Source organism: Gracilinanus agilis, chromosome 1 (genome assembly GCF_016433145.1).
Source record: "Gracilinanus agilis isolate LMUSP501 chromosome 1, AgileGrace, whole genome shotgun sequence".
NCBI classification, from domain to species: domain Eukaryota; kingdom Metazoa; phylum Chordata; class Mammalia; order Didelphimorphia; family Didelphidae; genus Gracilinanus; species Gracilinanus agilis.
This window is the reverse complement of record NC_058130.1, coordinates 681,114,720-681,130,456: the sequence shown is the minus strand read 5'-3', so window position 1 is coordinate 681,130,456 and position 15,737 is coordinate 681,114,720. Positions and strand designations below refer to the sequence as shown.

The 15,737-nt window shown below is 37.0% G+C and overlaps 1 protein-coding gene across 1 annotated transcript in view; it reads left to right on the top strand.

Annotated features, from left to right (window-relative positions):
* ADCY8 (adenylate cyclase 8) overlaps window positions 1-15,737 on the top strand; it is a 345,650-nt gene that overhangs the window by 188,360 nt on the left and 141,553 nt on the right. Inside the window, exon 6 of the mRNA XM_044669210.1 lies at window positions 12,870-13,028. Coding sequence (XP_044525145.1) covers window positions 12,870-13,028 — 159 coding nt within the window. The remainder of the gene's footprint in view (window positions 1-12,869; window positions 13,029-15,737) is intronic.

Here is a 15,737-nt window from a genome sequence, read left to right as displayed (position 1 = left end):
CTCCTCCCATACCCCTCCTGTAGGCGACACACAATTCCACTGGGTTTTACATGTGTCATTGATCAAGACCTATTTCCATATTATTGATATTTGCACCAGGGTGATCGTCAAACCCTTCCTAAATCTATTTATAATTTGCTTATGCCACTTCTTTCGATGATATATTGCATAAGTTCACCATTTGCAATGTGACATAGGATGACTATTTCTTCATTCATCCAACCATTAGCAATAGCAACTTGCACGATTGCTTCATGTTGTGGAGGCATTCCCTAAGTGATTTCATTAATGATTTTTAAAGCCTGAGTCTATGCACTTTTACTTTTTCTTTTTCCAGAGAGAAGACTCAAATTTCAGTCTTCTTCATATCAAATCTCTTCTATCTTGTCAACAAGAGAAATTGGTTTAGTTCAATAAAAAAGTGTATTGCTACTGGAGTGGATTCAAATCTTGCTTACTGCCTATGTGACTATGGGCAAATCACTAAACCACCATCCTGGACCTCAGTGTCTTCATGTAGAAAATGAAGATTCGAGACTAGATGCCCTCCAAGGACCCTTTAAGCTCTAGATCAATTATCTTTTTAAGAGTCCTCTTCTGGACCTTCGACCACATTCCCATCCTCTTGAGGTCAGCAATCAGGAAGTTAACTCTGCCATCTCTCAGCTGTATCTTTATTGATGCAAATGCAAAGAGAGGCAGTGTGGAACTGGGGTGAAATAGTCATTGCTCTGACCCAGAATAGCATTTTATATGCTCTCACTGTATTTTTCCTCCAGGGAAATATCATAGGTTTTTCCCCTGATATTTCCCTGGGCAGAGTGCTAGGATTTGTTCATGTGCAAAGGAATGTGAATGGTTCCTTAGAGAACATTGGTACCTGAATAGCTTTTGCTTCATTTTCTCTGCATATTAAACATCTCTACCAACAGAGTCATACTTCCCAGGAGGTCTTATAGGATGACAATCTGGCCCTGCTGAATTTAGAATAATTACTTAGAAGTCTCCTACTGAAAAATAAATAAAATTTTAAAAGTCAGATACATTTTCAGGTCTGGAGATACCCTTCTGAAGTAAATTTAATTATCTATTTAATCCTTCTTAGATATTTTAAGACAGAGAAGGGAAGAGTGTAAATGTGGATGGAGACTAGCTTTGTTCTTATAAGACCCAGAGTCTATGTGCAAAAATCACTAAAAAAATATAGTGCAGACTGCTTGAATTGTCTTCCTAGTCCCTGGGCACATCTATATACCTATTGGTTTTTCATATTTAGGTGCTTACTTTGGTTTCTGTGCTTCCTCTGGACATACCAGGGTAAGGGGCCAGCTTGTCTTTTGTCAAGGAAAGGAGGAAAAGATAAATGGATGAAAACAAAAGATTTGGAAAAGGGAAGAAAGAAAGGAAAAAGTCAGAATCAGAGTGGAGGAGACAGATGGTGCCCTTTGGAAAGCATTGAGTACTTTAATTTAGGAAGGGAGAGAAGAATTAAAATTGTGGGAGTCAGAGGACTGGCTTCCTTCAACTTCAACCCCTATTTTAGGAATTACAAAAAAAATTTGTTATATTGGCACCTATGTGGTGAGAGAATAAAGCACTGTGTCCTGGAATCAGGAAGGTCTGAATTCAAATCTATTCTCAAACACTTATTAGATCTCTGACTCTGGGCAAGCCATTTAACTTCCATCTACCTTAATTTCCTCATCTGTAAAAGGGAGATTAAAATAGTACCTTCCTCCGAGAGATATTATGTGGATGAAATAAGATAATAATTTTAAGGCACTAAGTACAGTTCTTGGTGCAGAGTAAGTACTATGTAAAAGTTATTATTAGCTCATAATTATTTTGAACTTTGCCTTTCTTTGTATTCCCAGATTTAAGCACAATACCTGGCATATAGTAATACATATTTAGTGCTTGAAAGATTGATTGATTTGGCATACTCCAACAAACATGAACATTTCTATATATGATGAAGGATTATAGTATTGTATATGAAATTGCAAATCTCATTATAAATACCTTGGAGGGTGTGTGTGTTGTGAATGTGTAAACTAAATGACTGATAAATTTTACCAACCAGATCTGAAGCTGGGCCATTCTCACAAATTCCCTTTTCCAAAGACAGTGGGACAAATGTATATTTTGGAACCCAATAGTTCAGTTGACACTAATTGCTCAAGATCTTTACAACACCAAGGCTGAGGTAGACAGGTAGTTAAGGACAATAGACAAATCAATGGATTTGTGAAATTCTGTTTCTTCTTTTTTGATAAGGCCTATACATTTTCTTTTTGAACAAGAAAACTCCTTCATAACCTTCCTTCTTATTTTCTCTACAAAAATTGTGACCTTAGTGTGATAGAGGCACAGGGTGAGGAAGAGGGAAAAAGAGCATCTTACAGTTTTAGAAATGTGCTAAGAGAATTCACCACACTCAGTTGGCATGGCCTGCCTCCTCCTCCAACTCTACCCTTGTCCTTCATCCATTGATTGACCCTTTCCTAGCAAGAAGTGTAATCATTCATTCTACAAGACAATACATTTTTTAAAAAGAAAAAACCTTTACCTTCCAACTTGAAATTAGTACCATGCATTAGTTCCATGGTGGAAAAGTGGTAAGGGGTAGGCAATGGAGGTTAAGTGACTTGCCCAGGGTCATACAACTAGGAAGTATCTGAGAACAGATTTGAACCCAGGACTTCCCATCTCTAGGCCTGGCTCTCAGTTCACTGAGCCACCCAGCTGCCCCCTATAAGACTACAATTTTGATTCTTCTGGATCACTTAGTAAATTCTCATTACAATACATTTAGGTCATCTCTGCCCACATCTAGTGATTTTGCTCTTCTTATCCACTCATGGTAAATGAATTATATTGAACTGGTTAATTATACTGATCTCCGGTTGGAAAAATATTATGTTATATGGAACAGTTGCATGTAAATAATGGAAAGAGCATTAGATATGCTGCTTCTACCACACTTTCTAGCTGTCATTGTTCTGGCCAATCCTCTCTGAACCTCCATTTTCTTGACTCTAAAATAATCCCTGTGGTACTAGCTTTACAGAGGTATTATAAGACCATGATTATAACCATAACCAACATTTTATGGTATTTTAAAGTCTGCAAAGTAATGAATGTGAATAATTTGTATTTGAGCATCACAACAATGATTCAAAGTGGCTGAAGTCTTGTAATCCCCATTTTATTGATAAAGAAAGTGAAACTCAAATTAGGACTTGCCCATGGTCATGAAGCAAAGTGATCAGAGGCAGGATTCAAACCCTAGCCTTCCCAATTCCAAGCCAAGCACTCTATCTTTAAAAACAGCAGGCGATTATTATTGTGCATGTACCCAACATAGGAACTGGTTTTTTTATTCATCTTTTAGACTGAAAGGGCACAACTTACTCCTTAAGTAGCCTGCTAATGAGTATAATGCCAGATTAAATTGAAGTATCTTGAAGGCTGATTGGGTAATAATTGTGAAATTTCTCTATCTATTTAAACCTCAGCTTTTCAGTTAGAACTAACAGATATATACATGCATTATAGGCCTTGTTTATATTGCTGATCAGTCAGCAAGCATTTGTTAAGCACCTACTATGTACCAGGCACTGTTAATGATGGTACAAAGATAAAAAATTAAAATTAAGAAAACAACAACAATAAAAACGATCCCTTCTCATAGGTTCTCACAGGCTAATGGGGAAAACCACATGAAAATAAAATACACTGTAAATAGGATAAATTGGAGATAATATCAGGGGCAAGGCACTAGCAATAAAGGCAATCCAGAAAGACTTCTCATAGATGGAATTTTAGCTGTGACTTGAAGAAAGGCAAGGATGCCAGGAAATAAAGATGAATAAGGAGAGCATTCCAGGCATGGGGAGATAGAGCTGGTAAAAATTCCTGGAGATAGGAGATGGTATATCTTGTGTAAAGAACATCGAGGAGGTCAATATTGATGTTCTAAAGAGTTTGGAGGTTAGAAGAAGGAAATACGATGTGAGATGACTGGAGATATAGAAGGACCCAAGTTATGAAGGGTGTTGATTGCCACACACAATTTTATTTGATCCTAGAAGTGATAGGGAACCACTAGAATTTATTAAATGTGTATTGGGGGCTGGGGGACTGACATGCTGAGATGTGCTTCAGGGAGATTAATCTGACAGCTGAATGGAAGATGGACTATAGTGTGATGATATGAGACAAAGAGGCTGGCCAGCAGGCTATTGAAATAGTCCAGGTATAAGACCTAAATTAGAGTGGTGGTGGCAGTGTCAAAGGAAAGAAGAGAGCATAGAGGAGAGAAGGTACCCAAATAGAAGTGATAGAACTTGGCAACAGATTGGATATGGGTTGCAAAAGAGTAAAAAAATCAAAGATTCCCTTAGATGGTGAAGTCACCCAGATACCTGGGGAAGAGAGTGGTGTTTTGTTGCTGTTCAATCATCTTTGGCTTTTCTGACCCTTTTGGAATTTTCTTGGCAAAGATACAGAAATAGTTTACCATTTCCTTCTCCAACTTGTTTCCAGATGAGAAAACTGAAGCAAACAGGGTGAAGTAACTTGCCCAGGGTCTCATAGCTACTAAGTCTAGATTTGAACTCAGGAAGATGAGTTTTTCTAGATTCCAGGCTGTGCTCTCTCCACTGTGCCACAGATAATAGTGTACTCAATAATATTAGGAAAGTTAGGAAGACCACCTGGGAGAAAACGGTAGTGAGCTCAGTTTGAGATATGTTGAGATATACCACTAGTCAATTAAGAAATGCTTATTGATTGCCTATTATGAACAAAATATTATTTTAGCCACATTGGGAAACAAAAAGAGGTATGAGATAATATCTGCCTTCAAGAGCCTTATAGTATATTGTAAAAATATAGGATACCATAGAGTCATTCATTCAAAAGATAACTAGCAATACAAGGGAGCAGACTGGGTACTTACCAGTTACTTAGATACACTGCTTCCTTGTGCTTGGGGATCCATGTCTCTTTCCTATCTATTGCTTTCTTCTTCATTTTTATTTCCCTCCATAAACTCTCTGATCCAGATAAATCTGCTGCATCTTACTTGCTGCTTCTTATATTCTATTTCATCTCCAGATTCTGTATTTTCAATGAATGTCCTCCATGCCTGAAATCCTCTCCCTCTTTGTCTTTGCCTCTTGGCTTCCCTAGCTTCTTTTACAACTCGAATTACATCCTACCTTCTACAGAATAACTAGTGCCTTCCTCCTGAGATACTTTATATCTCTTCTATATGTATCTAGTATGCATTGGATAGAGTTCTGGGTCTGAAGTTAGAAAGACTCATTTTTGGGGATTATAATCTGGCCTCAAATATTAACTAGTTGTGTGACCCTGGACAAGTACCTTAACTCTGTTTACCTCAGTTTCTCATCTATAAAATGAGCTGGAGAAGGAAATGGCACACCACTCCATTATCTTTGCCAAGAAAACCCCAAATGGGATCATGAAGTGTCAGATAAGACTGAAAATACCTGAACAACAATATGTACCAAGTTATTTGCAAGTTTTCTCTCTTATGAGAATGTGATCTTAAGGGCAGAGACTAACTGTGTTTTTGCCTTTTCATGTATCTTTAGCACTTAGCACAGTGCCTGGCATATAGTACACACCTAATAAGTGTTTATTAACTTACTAATATAAAGGAAAGTTCTCCTGTCTCATCTTACTACCTCTCTGAAAGCCATCTATAATTCATCTAGACTGCACGTATATGCACATGTATATCACTGACTCTTCTCCATTTTCCATATACCTTGGTCAACACTGTTAGCAAATCAAGAAGGTGGGACCATTAAGGGAAAAAGAAAATGTTGCCAATAATCCCAACAAGGGCATCATTCTCTCTTCAGTGTGAAGGCTCTCTGTTGGCATTATATAAACTCATGGAGTGCCCTGTGCTCTTAACCTGGTTATATTGCTATTCTTGAAAAGCTGGTTTTGATAGGAGGGACAGTAAAGAAAGCCAAATGTGAAATCATGGTAAAGTGGTGTAACCCTAGAGAATTTGATTACTTCTGTGGCCTCAGTGTATACCTCTCAAAAAGTTTTGTATATCGGGCTTTGCTGTAAGTTTCCTGAGGTCTTTGTTACAGAACAAACCTCAGAGGCCTGAATGATAACTATTTCCCAAAATTTCTGACAACAGCACCCCTGACAATAACAACTGAGATCTTTTCTGTTATCTAGATTATGCCCCTATTAGGTAACAGAACTGGTACTCAGAGGTGTTGGGAGCTTTATAATTACTGCCGTCATCGTCCACTGTTTCAGTACGAAATTGGCAAAGGGCTCTGAGGAAAGACATGAATACTTGCCAAGTGGAGAGAGCAAAGATGGGCAAAAGCCCATCTTTTTATATCAATATTATACCAATGCTGTATTTGGCAATGAAATACAGAATATGGCAGACTCCAAAGAGTTAAAAATGAATCCACAAAGAAGGCAATGGAGAGGTGCATGGTGATTATGTGAAAAAGATAACATATTACTAATAAGAAACTCCAAAGAAAAGTAGAGTTAGAAAACATAATCAAAGCATTTAAAAGAAAAGGAGATGAGTCGTTCATATGATGAGAGATGAATAGGTAGGCTGTAAATGGTTGTACTGGCGCATATCTGTTGTCAGGAATAAAGGAAGGAAGGTTGAGGAGACCAGCAAGTTGAGGGGACCTTCTGCAGAAGACTTGTGGGAAGATATAGACAAATCACTCAGGATAAGTAGGTATAAATAGGTTACATTCTGTGTTATTCAATGTAATTTCCAATTAATGCAATTTCATGTGTTTTGGAGTATTGGGAATAAGTATAAAGTTCTAGGACATGCACTATATATAACTATATGCCATAACATAGAAAAATAATCCTATGATTCTCGGGTCTTCATAACTGCTATCTGCCAATCAGTTTGTCAATAATCACTTATGAACCATCTATTATGTTTCAGGCATTATGCTAAGCACCAAGGATTCAAAGAAAAGGCAAAAGACAGAACCTACCCTCAAGGAGCTCACAATCTAACAACAATGTGTTTACTGTGCTTTCAATATTTTTTGGAAAGTTTTCTTCTCTTTCAGATTTCTTGTAAATCCTTGGCGAGAGAAGTCTCCCTCTTTGTACAAGATCTTCTACTTTCTTGGTGTGACTGAGGGTTCGCTGGGACTTTCTTACAGAAGTCTTTTGGAGGTCTCTAATCACAATACTAGTGATTTCAGTCCTCAAACTGAAAGCCTCAGTCTGAAAAGATAGATTAATTTTTTCCTGTCCCCGGAATCACTATTAAAGTATTGATGAGAACACAGCAAGTTGTCTTTGGGAGATAAGCTAATTCAGAGTGGTTCACTCAAAGAAAAATTTAGTCCACTTTATTCCAGATAACAGCCAGGCAATATTCCCTCCTCAGTGTTTGTAAAATGCTTTTTAAGACTGACCAATCACAACACGTAACTTCCATAAAGGGTCAATGTGAATAATTAATTAGCTTGGAAATAATTTCAGATCGATTATTCAGTTGTTTCAAATCTCAAACTTACCATAAAGAAACAGCCACAGTTACTTTTACACAATTATATTTCCTCATGATATCATATTTCTCATGTTGACCAATTTGCCTCAATCTTCTATTAAAAAGCTAGAGTTTATTCTCTAACTAATATTAATGACCTAATGTTAATGTTATCCAAATTTACATTTTCATCTCCTTCCCATTCATCCTCTTTCATCGTTTTTATCTCTTTTCATATGATATCTTATCCTATATTTCCAAAGAAACATATATTTAGAGCTGGGAGCTTAAAGGCCACTTAGGAAGGTTAATGTCAGCCAAATCAGACAGGTAATTAATGAGGAAGTCAGGAGTAGACTCTATTTGTACCTTGTCTTATTCATTTCATTCACTTATTCTTCTGGAGTGCATGCCTTATCTTTCTGTACTATAAACTCTTTGAAAATATTTTGCCATAATAATTATAACAACAACAACAACATCCAACAGATATATAACATATTGTTTATAAAGTGTTTTGCAAATATCATTTGAGTCTCACAAGAATCCTGAGGAGTAAGTACTATCAATAGCCCCATTTCTACAGATGAGCAATCTGAGACAAATGGAGATTAAGTGACTTTCCCAGGGTCACATAGCTAGTAACGGTATCTATGGCAGGATTTTAACTTAGATCTTCCTAATTCCATATCTAATTCTCTATCCATTGGGTCATCTGGATATCTCATATGTTTGCTTATCTTCTCCACCAGCTAAAACAGTGTTTTGCACATATTATGGAAAGATGAGAAATGCTCAAATTAAGAGACACATCAGACTACAAATAAGAAATCCCTTCTAAAATGTCTCTGACAGGAAGTAATCTAATCTCCCCTTGAAAACCTTCCATGATGGAGCAGAATTATAAAATCTAGATTTGGAATGGATTCCAGCAGCCATCTAGCCCAACCCCTATGCAAAGATGAATCCTCAAAATAGTTTTCTGTGAAAGTCATTCAATCCCAGTAGAATGCCTTTAAAGAAGAGGTCACCACTTCTCATGGCAGATCATTATATTTTGGGACAGCTCTTATGATTAGAAGCTTTTTCTTCACTTTAATCTTTGCTGTTTCGACCCATTGATATTGGTTTTCCCTCTCTTAGACCAAACTGAGCAAGTCTAATTTTTCTAAGGGCAGCTAGGTAGAGCAGTAGTAGTGTAGCTCTGTGCTTGGACTTGCAAATCAGAAAGACTCCTCTCCCTGCATTTAAATCCAGCCTCACACACTAACCAGCTCTGTGACCCTGAAGTCACAGACCCTGTTTGCCTCAGTTCCCTCATCTGTCAAATAAGCTAGAGAAGAAAATGGCAAACCACTTCAGTAGCTTTACTAAGAAAACTCCAAATGTCAGACATGACTAAACAACAAAAATCCTCTTTTAAAAAGCTTTTTTAATTTTTATATTTTGGGGGAGTTGTACATGCATTATCATGCAAAACATATTTCCATATTGTTCATTTTTGTAAGTGAATAATCTTATAAAACCAACACCCCCAAATATATACCTAAAAAGCTTTCATCTGCATTCCAACTCCAACAATTCTTTCTCTGGAAGTGGATAGCATTCTTTGTCATACATCCCTCAGAATTGTCCTGGATCATTTTTTGCTGAGAAAAGCTAAGTCTATCACAATTGAACATTTCACAATATTGTTCTTACTGTGTATGTGGTATTCTGGTTCTGCTTTTTTCATTCTGCATCAGTTTATTTCGCTCTTTCTAGATATTTCTGAAATCATCCTCTTAATCCTTCCTTACTAGCACAATTCCTTACTATCACCATCATATGCCACATTTTAACAATAAGCCTTCTTAAAGATAGTTGTCATATCTCTCTTGAATCTTTTCTTCTTAGTGCTAAGCATTCCCATTTTCTTCAGCCTATCCTCATATGACATAGGCTCATGACCAGTCAGGGCTGGTCTCCTCTGGACACTCTCCAAGTTGGCATTATTCCTTTTAAATTGTTTTGCTTTGAATGGAATTGAACAGAATGTACCAGATTTGGTCCAGCCAAGGCAGAGTACAAAAGATTTATAGCTTCCTATTCCTGGAAGCTTTGACTTTCTTAATGCTGCCTAAAATTCTATGCCCAAATCTGCCTCAATCAATCAATGAGTAAGTGAGGCTTTTATGTTTTTTTTAGGCACATATTATATATGCTAGTCACCTACTAGGTGTCAAGAATGCAAATGCAAAAATTAGACATTCTCTGCCCTCAAGGAACTCTCCACTTTCCACTTTTCATCTGCAGCTCAGCCTGATTTCAACTCCATGGAACAAGATGCCCCTCTTGGGATAAGCTGATCACTTGAAAGCTCATGATTATACTGTTTAACTCAGCCTAGGATACTCAGTACCTTCCCCACTCTCTTAGCTTCCTCTGCTTTGTGATAGGAGGACTGAAGGATGGACCACTAAACTCCACCCAAAGCTTTTCTTTAAAGAGGGCAGGATACAGACTTTCCATCTCTCCATCTTCTATTGCTACTCGGCTTGGTTTGAACAAAATGGCCTCCCCTGCTTCCCAAACTCCCTTTTCTGCTTCCTTTTGGGTTTATCTTCCTATATTAGATGCTATATTCCTTGGGAGAAATAATTGCCTTTTTCTTATTTGTGTCCTCAGTTCTTGGCACATTTCCTGGTACATAGTAGGTATTTAATCCATGTTTATTGAACTGATCAAATCAAAGGAGCTTACATTATACTAAGGTGATACCATGTGTTCACAGATAAGAAAACAGAATAATGAATGGAGGCCAGATTGGGAACTAAGGCTTTCTGTGAAACTAACAATTTTGAGAGGTGAGAACATTTCAGCCCTGGGCAAAGAGATGCCAGGTTATCTATGAGGAATTGCAAGCAGGTCAGACTGGCTGGAACATGGAGGTCATGGGAAGAAATCATGGGTAAACTAGCCCAGAAAGATAAACTGGAGCTAGATTTAAGTACAAATAAGAATTTGAATTTTAACCTGAAGGCAAAGGGGAGTCACAGAAGATGCTTAAGTAGAGGCATGACATGGTCAGGCAGCACTTTCGAAATATTGCTTTGACAGACATGTAGAGGATACAGTGAAGAAGAACCATGTTACAGGGAGATGGAGAGAAGAAGACTAATGCAATATTTCAGATAATAGGCTTTGGTCTAAGGATATTTCTTTTTTTAAAAATTTTTTAAACCCTTAACTTCTGTGTATTGGCTCCTAGGTGGAAGAGTGGTAAGGGTGGGCAATGGGGGTCAAGTGACTTGCCCAGGGTCACACAGCTGGGAAGTGTCTGAGGCCTTCTAAGGATATTTCAATAGAAGTGGAAAGAAGGGAACAGATCCATTGTGATTTCATCAACTGTTACTTATGTAGCTTTCTGAACTAGATAAAGGAATTCTACTGCTTCTTCCCTTTGAGAGTCAGCACAGAATGATGCAAAGAGAATTGTAATGGAAAGCCAAGAAAGGCCTAAGTCTATATCTTTTTTCTGATATTTGCTAGATGCAGGGAAGTCATTTAACCTCTCTTGGCCTCTATTTTCTCATCTATAAAGTGGGAATAGTACCTATAGTGCTTCTTTCACATAGTTGTGGTTAGGATCAAATGAGATACTTTATTTAAAGCAATATAGAGAATTTAAACTATTTTAAGGCTAGTTGCTGTTATTTCTATGTGAAAGCCTTAAATAGAGAAAACTATTATATCAGAGATGAAAAAGGAAGAGAAGAAAAAGGAAAAGAGAAGATGAGAAAAGAAAAGAAAAAAGGAAAGAAAAGAAAAAGAAGGAAAAGGAGAAAGAAAAAAAAGGAAGAAAAAAGACAAGAAAAGAAACAAACCTGAATCTGTATTCAGAGTACCTGATTTCAAATCCATTCTCTGTTATGTACTCTTGTGGAGAACTTGGAGATATCAATTCACCTTTATAAATTTAATTTTCCTGATCTGTATTATGAAAGAACTTGACTAAATGCCATCTAAGGGCTCTGGGTAGTTCTAAATCCCTGATCTGATTCCTCTGGCCTTAGAATGAGAGAGAACTGAGTTTAAATCTGTCCTAAGACACTAACTGTCAAGTTCTCTTTGTCTCAGTTTCCTCAACTGTAAAAGTAGGGATAATACAGGGGCAGCTATGTGTCTCAGTGAATGGAGAGGCAGGCCTGGAGACAGGAGGTCCTGAGTTCAAATAAGACCTCAGACACTTCCTAGCTTTGTGACCCTGGGCGAGTCACTTAACTCTCATTGCCTAAATCTTACTATTCTTCTGACTTGGAACCAATACATGGTATTGATTCTAAGATGGAAGGTAAGGGTTTTAAAAAAATAAGGGTAATAATGGCATCTTCCTTGCAGGATTGTTGTGAAGATCAACCAAGATAATATTTATTAAAAAGCATTTAATAGAGTGATTGGTACATAGTACATTTAATATAAATGCTTGTAACCTTCTCCCCTCTAAATATTCTTTTACAAGTTAGACATCTTTCATTCCTTCACCCTATCATTATATGCTTCAGTACTGAGTGCCCACACCTTTCTGGACTGCATCCTCTAAATTTTTTGTATGTATGAAGAAATGAATTAATGTAGAATGCTTTGATTATGAATAGTTTTAATTCATCTTCAATTTTAGGGATAAAAGGTATTTTATAGGCCACCTAGTTGAACCTTTATCTTACACTCTACTCTTTTTATAATTAAAAAAAAAGATGTCAAGAAAAAATAGTGACTTACCAAAGATCACACAAGTACCAAGTTGTCCAAGCCAGGTACCTATGTGGCTCAGTAAATAGAGTATCACTACTGAAGTCAAGAAGACCTGAGTTCAAAGTTGACTTCATACACTTCTTAGTTTTGTGACCCTGGGCAAGTCATTTAACTCTTGTTTGTCTCTGTTTTCTCATCTGAAAAATGAGCTGGAGAAGGAAATGGGAAACCATCCCTGCCAAGAAAACCACAAATGAGGTCATGGAGATTTGGACATGACTGAAAAACTACTGAAAAACACCTGACCCCAAATTCAGTACCTTTTCTATTGAAAATCCAAGGTTTCCATTCACTAGTTTTAATTTCACTGTCTATGTTTATCTTTTCCAAGTGTATCACCTGTTCTGTGCTATTTATAATTCTATTCTCCCTTATATGAGAAAAGACAGAAAAAAAGAGATCTTGTTTCTTATCATTTCTTGTTTTCACATGATCCTCATCTCTTAAGAAGGGTTCCAACAACACACTGATGCTGAGAATGAGTTTCTTCTCTTCCTAATATGTGTGTGTTGACTTTTCTGAACAGGTATGTTAGGTCAAGGACAAAGCATGATATTGACATGCGAATAGGCATCCATTCTGGATCGGTACTTTGTGGAGTGTTGGGTCTTCGGAAGTGGCAGTTTGATGTTTGGTCATGGGACGTGGACATCGCCAATAAGCTAGAATCAGGAGGAATTCCCGGGTAAGCTGCCCAATGACCCTCATTAATGTTTTGTTTATTTTTGTCCTTGTCTTGTAATTTAAACATACAAAATACATAGCCACAATTTTGAAATTCTTATTTAGAGGTTTATAATAGGCATTTAAAAGATTCCTGTTGACCTGTTTTGACTTGAATGACTTGTAAGTAGAACTTGTCTCCAATAGTGTGTGGTGAAACCAATTAGCCACTAAACATAGAAACAGTGCATGTTAAAATTTTTCATGTAAGAGATCTCTGTGACCCTTGAAGTTTGGTATTCAAATGTTAATTGTCCCTTCAGACAGTTAAATTCTATGTATCTGAGTTCCTTGCTTAAGTTTCTGGTCATTAGGTGGGAGCAAGGAATTCTGGAATGCATTCTGTCTATGACAAGATCAGCGTGTGTCTCCACACTGAGTATATTCCAGAACAACCTTCCCAAAAAACCTAGATTTAAATCTCTGTTGAGTGTTCTTGGTAGCCTGTTATATCTGAATAGCATGAACCTCTCACCCTTTCGCTCACCTAATACATGCCTCTCACTTTACTGCACCCCAGAATGAATTGGATCCAAAGCTAACTTTATTTTTTGAGTGGTTTATATGAAATGTGCCTCATTAATACAGCATTTTATTCTTTGTGCTTAAATGCCCCAGTAAACCAGCCAATTATTTGAAATAATATTCTTATATGGTACTTCTTGGTTCTTTAGAATATGTGGAGTTGCTATATTTGTCAAGTCAACAGACATTTATTAAGCACCTACTATTGTGCCAGGCACTGTGCTAATTAAAGAAGAATTTTTTAAAGGTAGGGAGCCTACAATCTAATGAAATTCACAACTTCATCCTAGGGGTGATCAGGAAAAGTTTCAAAGCAATTGCCATCTCAGAGAGATGACCTGGCTTCATTTGGAATTAACACAGAATGAAATCTTCACTTTTCTGATTCTTGAATTCCCACTCCAGAGGAGGTACCATATGGGATTCACCTCAAATTAGTTCATGATAGTCGATTGTTAAAATTTCCGTGTGGGTATTTATACTTTGGAAATCATCAAATCCTATTTATTGTTTTCTCTATTGTCTAGATCAGAAATTAGCAAACTAAAGCCTGAGGGCTAAATATAGTCATTTCTCTGTTTCTAGCCTGTGAACTAAGAATGGTTAAAATAGGATGAGAGGAATGGCAGTTTACGTGGCTCAATGTGTAGAGTGCCAGTCATGGAGATAGGAGGTCCTGGGTTCAATTCTGGCCTCAGATACTTCCTAGCTGTCTGGGCAAGTCACTTGGCCCCAGTTGCCTAGTCTTTATTGCTCTTCTACCTTGGAAACAACATATAGTATTGATTCTAAGACAAAATGTAAAGGTTTTAAAAAAAAAGCCCAGGATAAGGGGGTTATAGTTTGCTAATTCCGATCTACTTTAAGAAAGAGATAGAAAAATATTAATAATTCAGATTAAATTTAAAAGTGTATTTTCTGCACTTTCTTTTTGGAGATCCAGATGTTAAACATTTATTAACAAACCACCAATACAAACAATCACACACCAGGACCCTGAGATAGGGAGACACATATGTACCACAATTGCTTACTGTCTACCTTCACACAAACAGTTCACCAAGGAGAGACATCGATTTAAAGGGGTGTCTCTGGGATCCCCCTATGGTCATGCTGAATCCTTCCCTAATCCCCAAAGAATTACTTGGGTCTGATGATCTCTTTCCTATCATATATATATATATATTTTTTTTTCCATGAATTAGGCCTAGTTCTTCATACTCAGTATTAGTAACTTTTTTTTCCTTCAGTGACCCAACTACATGCTGCCTTGACATACTAAAATTACATTATAGTTACTGCTAAGTGATCACTGACTTTCTGAGGCTCTTGTGGTATTTCTCTACCTTTAGTGCTAATAAGGAAAGGAATTTGATACTTAATTGAGTTTCTGGATAATTTAAAGTTGACCAGATATCCTCTTTTCTTTCAAACATTTTGTTAAAACATCTTTTGCAAATTGTACTAGTTTACTTGACTACCAGAATGAAGCCTAGATGGCAAAACTCTTGGTAATGTTCCAAAATAGAATAGATTTGATGATCTTTGGAACCCGTTTTTAACCCGCAAATTCTATGATAGCCTGATCACAGCATCAATAGTGGTATGTACTTCCTCCATAATGCAAATGTCCAGTTCTAATTGGAGTTTCTTTGACAGTGAGTCTTCAAAATAACATATTTTGCTACTTTATCTAAAGAGGATTATCAGGAGCAGCTCATTTAAAGTCATGGTCCAAGCATGGAATATTCTGGTTAATAAAGCATTTGGATTGACAGCTGCCTTGTCAATCAGAGGAATTATGGTTATAGAGGATTAGTGCTGGTTTTTTGGAGGGCTTAAGAGAAATTTATCTTGTCTCTCTCTAGCTATACAGACAGTCCATGGATGACTGACTTTCTGAAAACTAGAATACAATGAGATTCACTATCCTGAGACCATAATGAGCCCAAGTTTACATTTCAAAAAATTGAAGAAGGAGTTTATAAGTACAACTAAAAGCTAAGAGCTTTGGATGGCCTCACATAGGGAATGCTAGTCAATGCAGAGCAGTGCTTCTATGCTGATTAATCCTGCTTTTCTTCTTAAACAACAATATTCAAGATCATAAAGTTGGCCAAAAATGGACAATGCATGGAATATATTC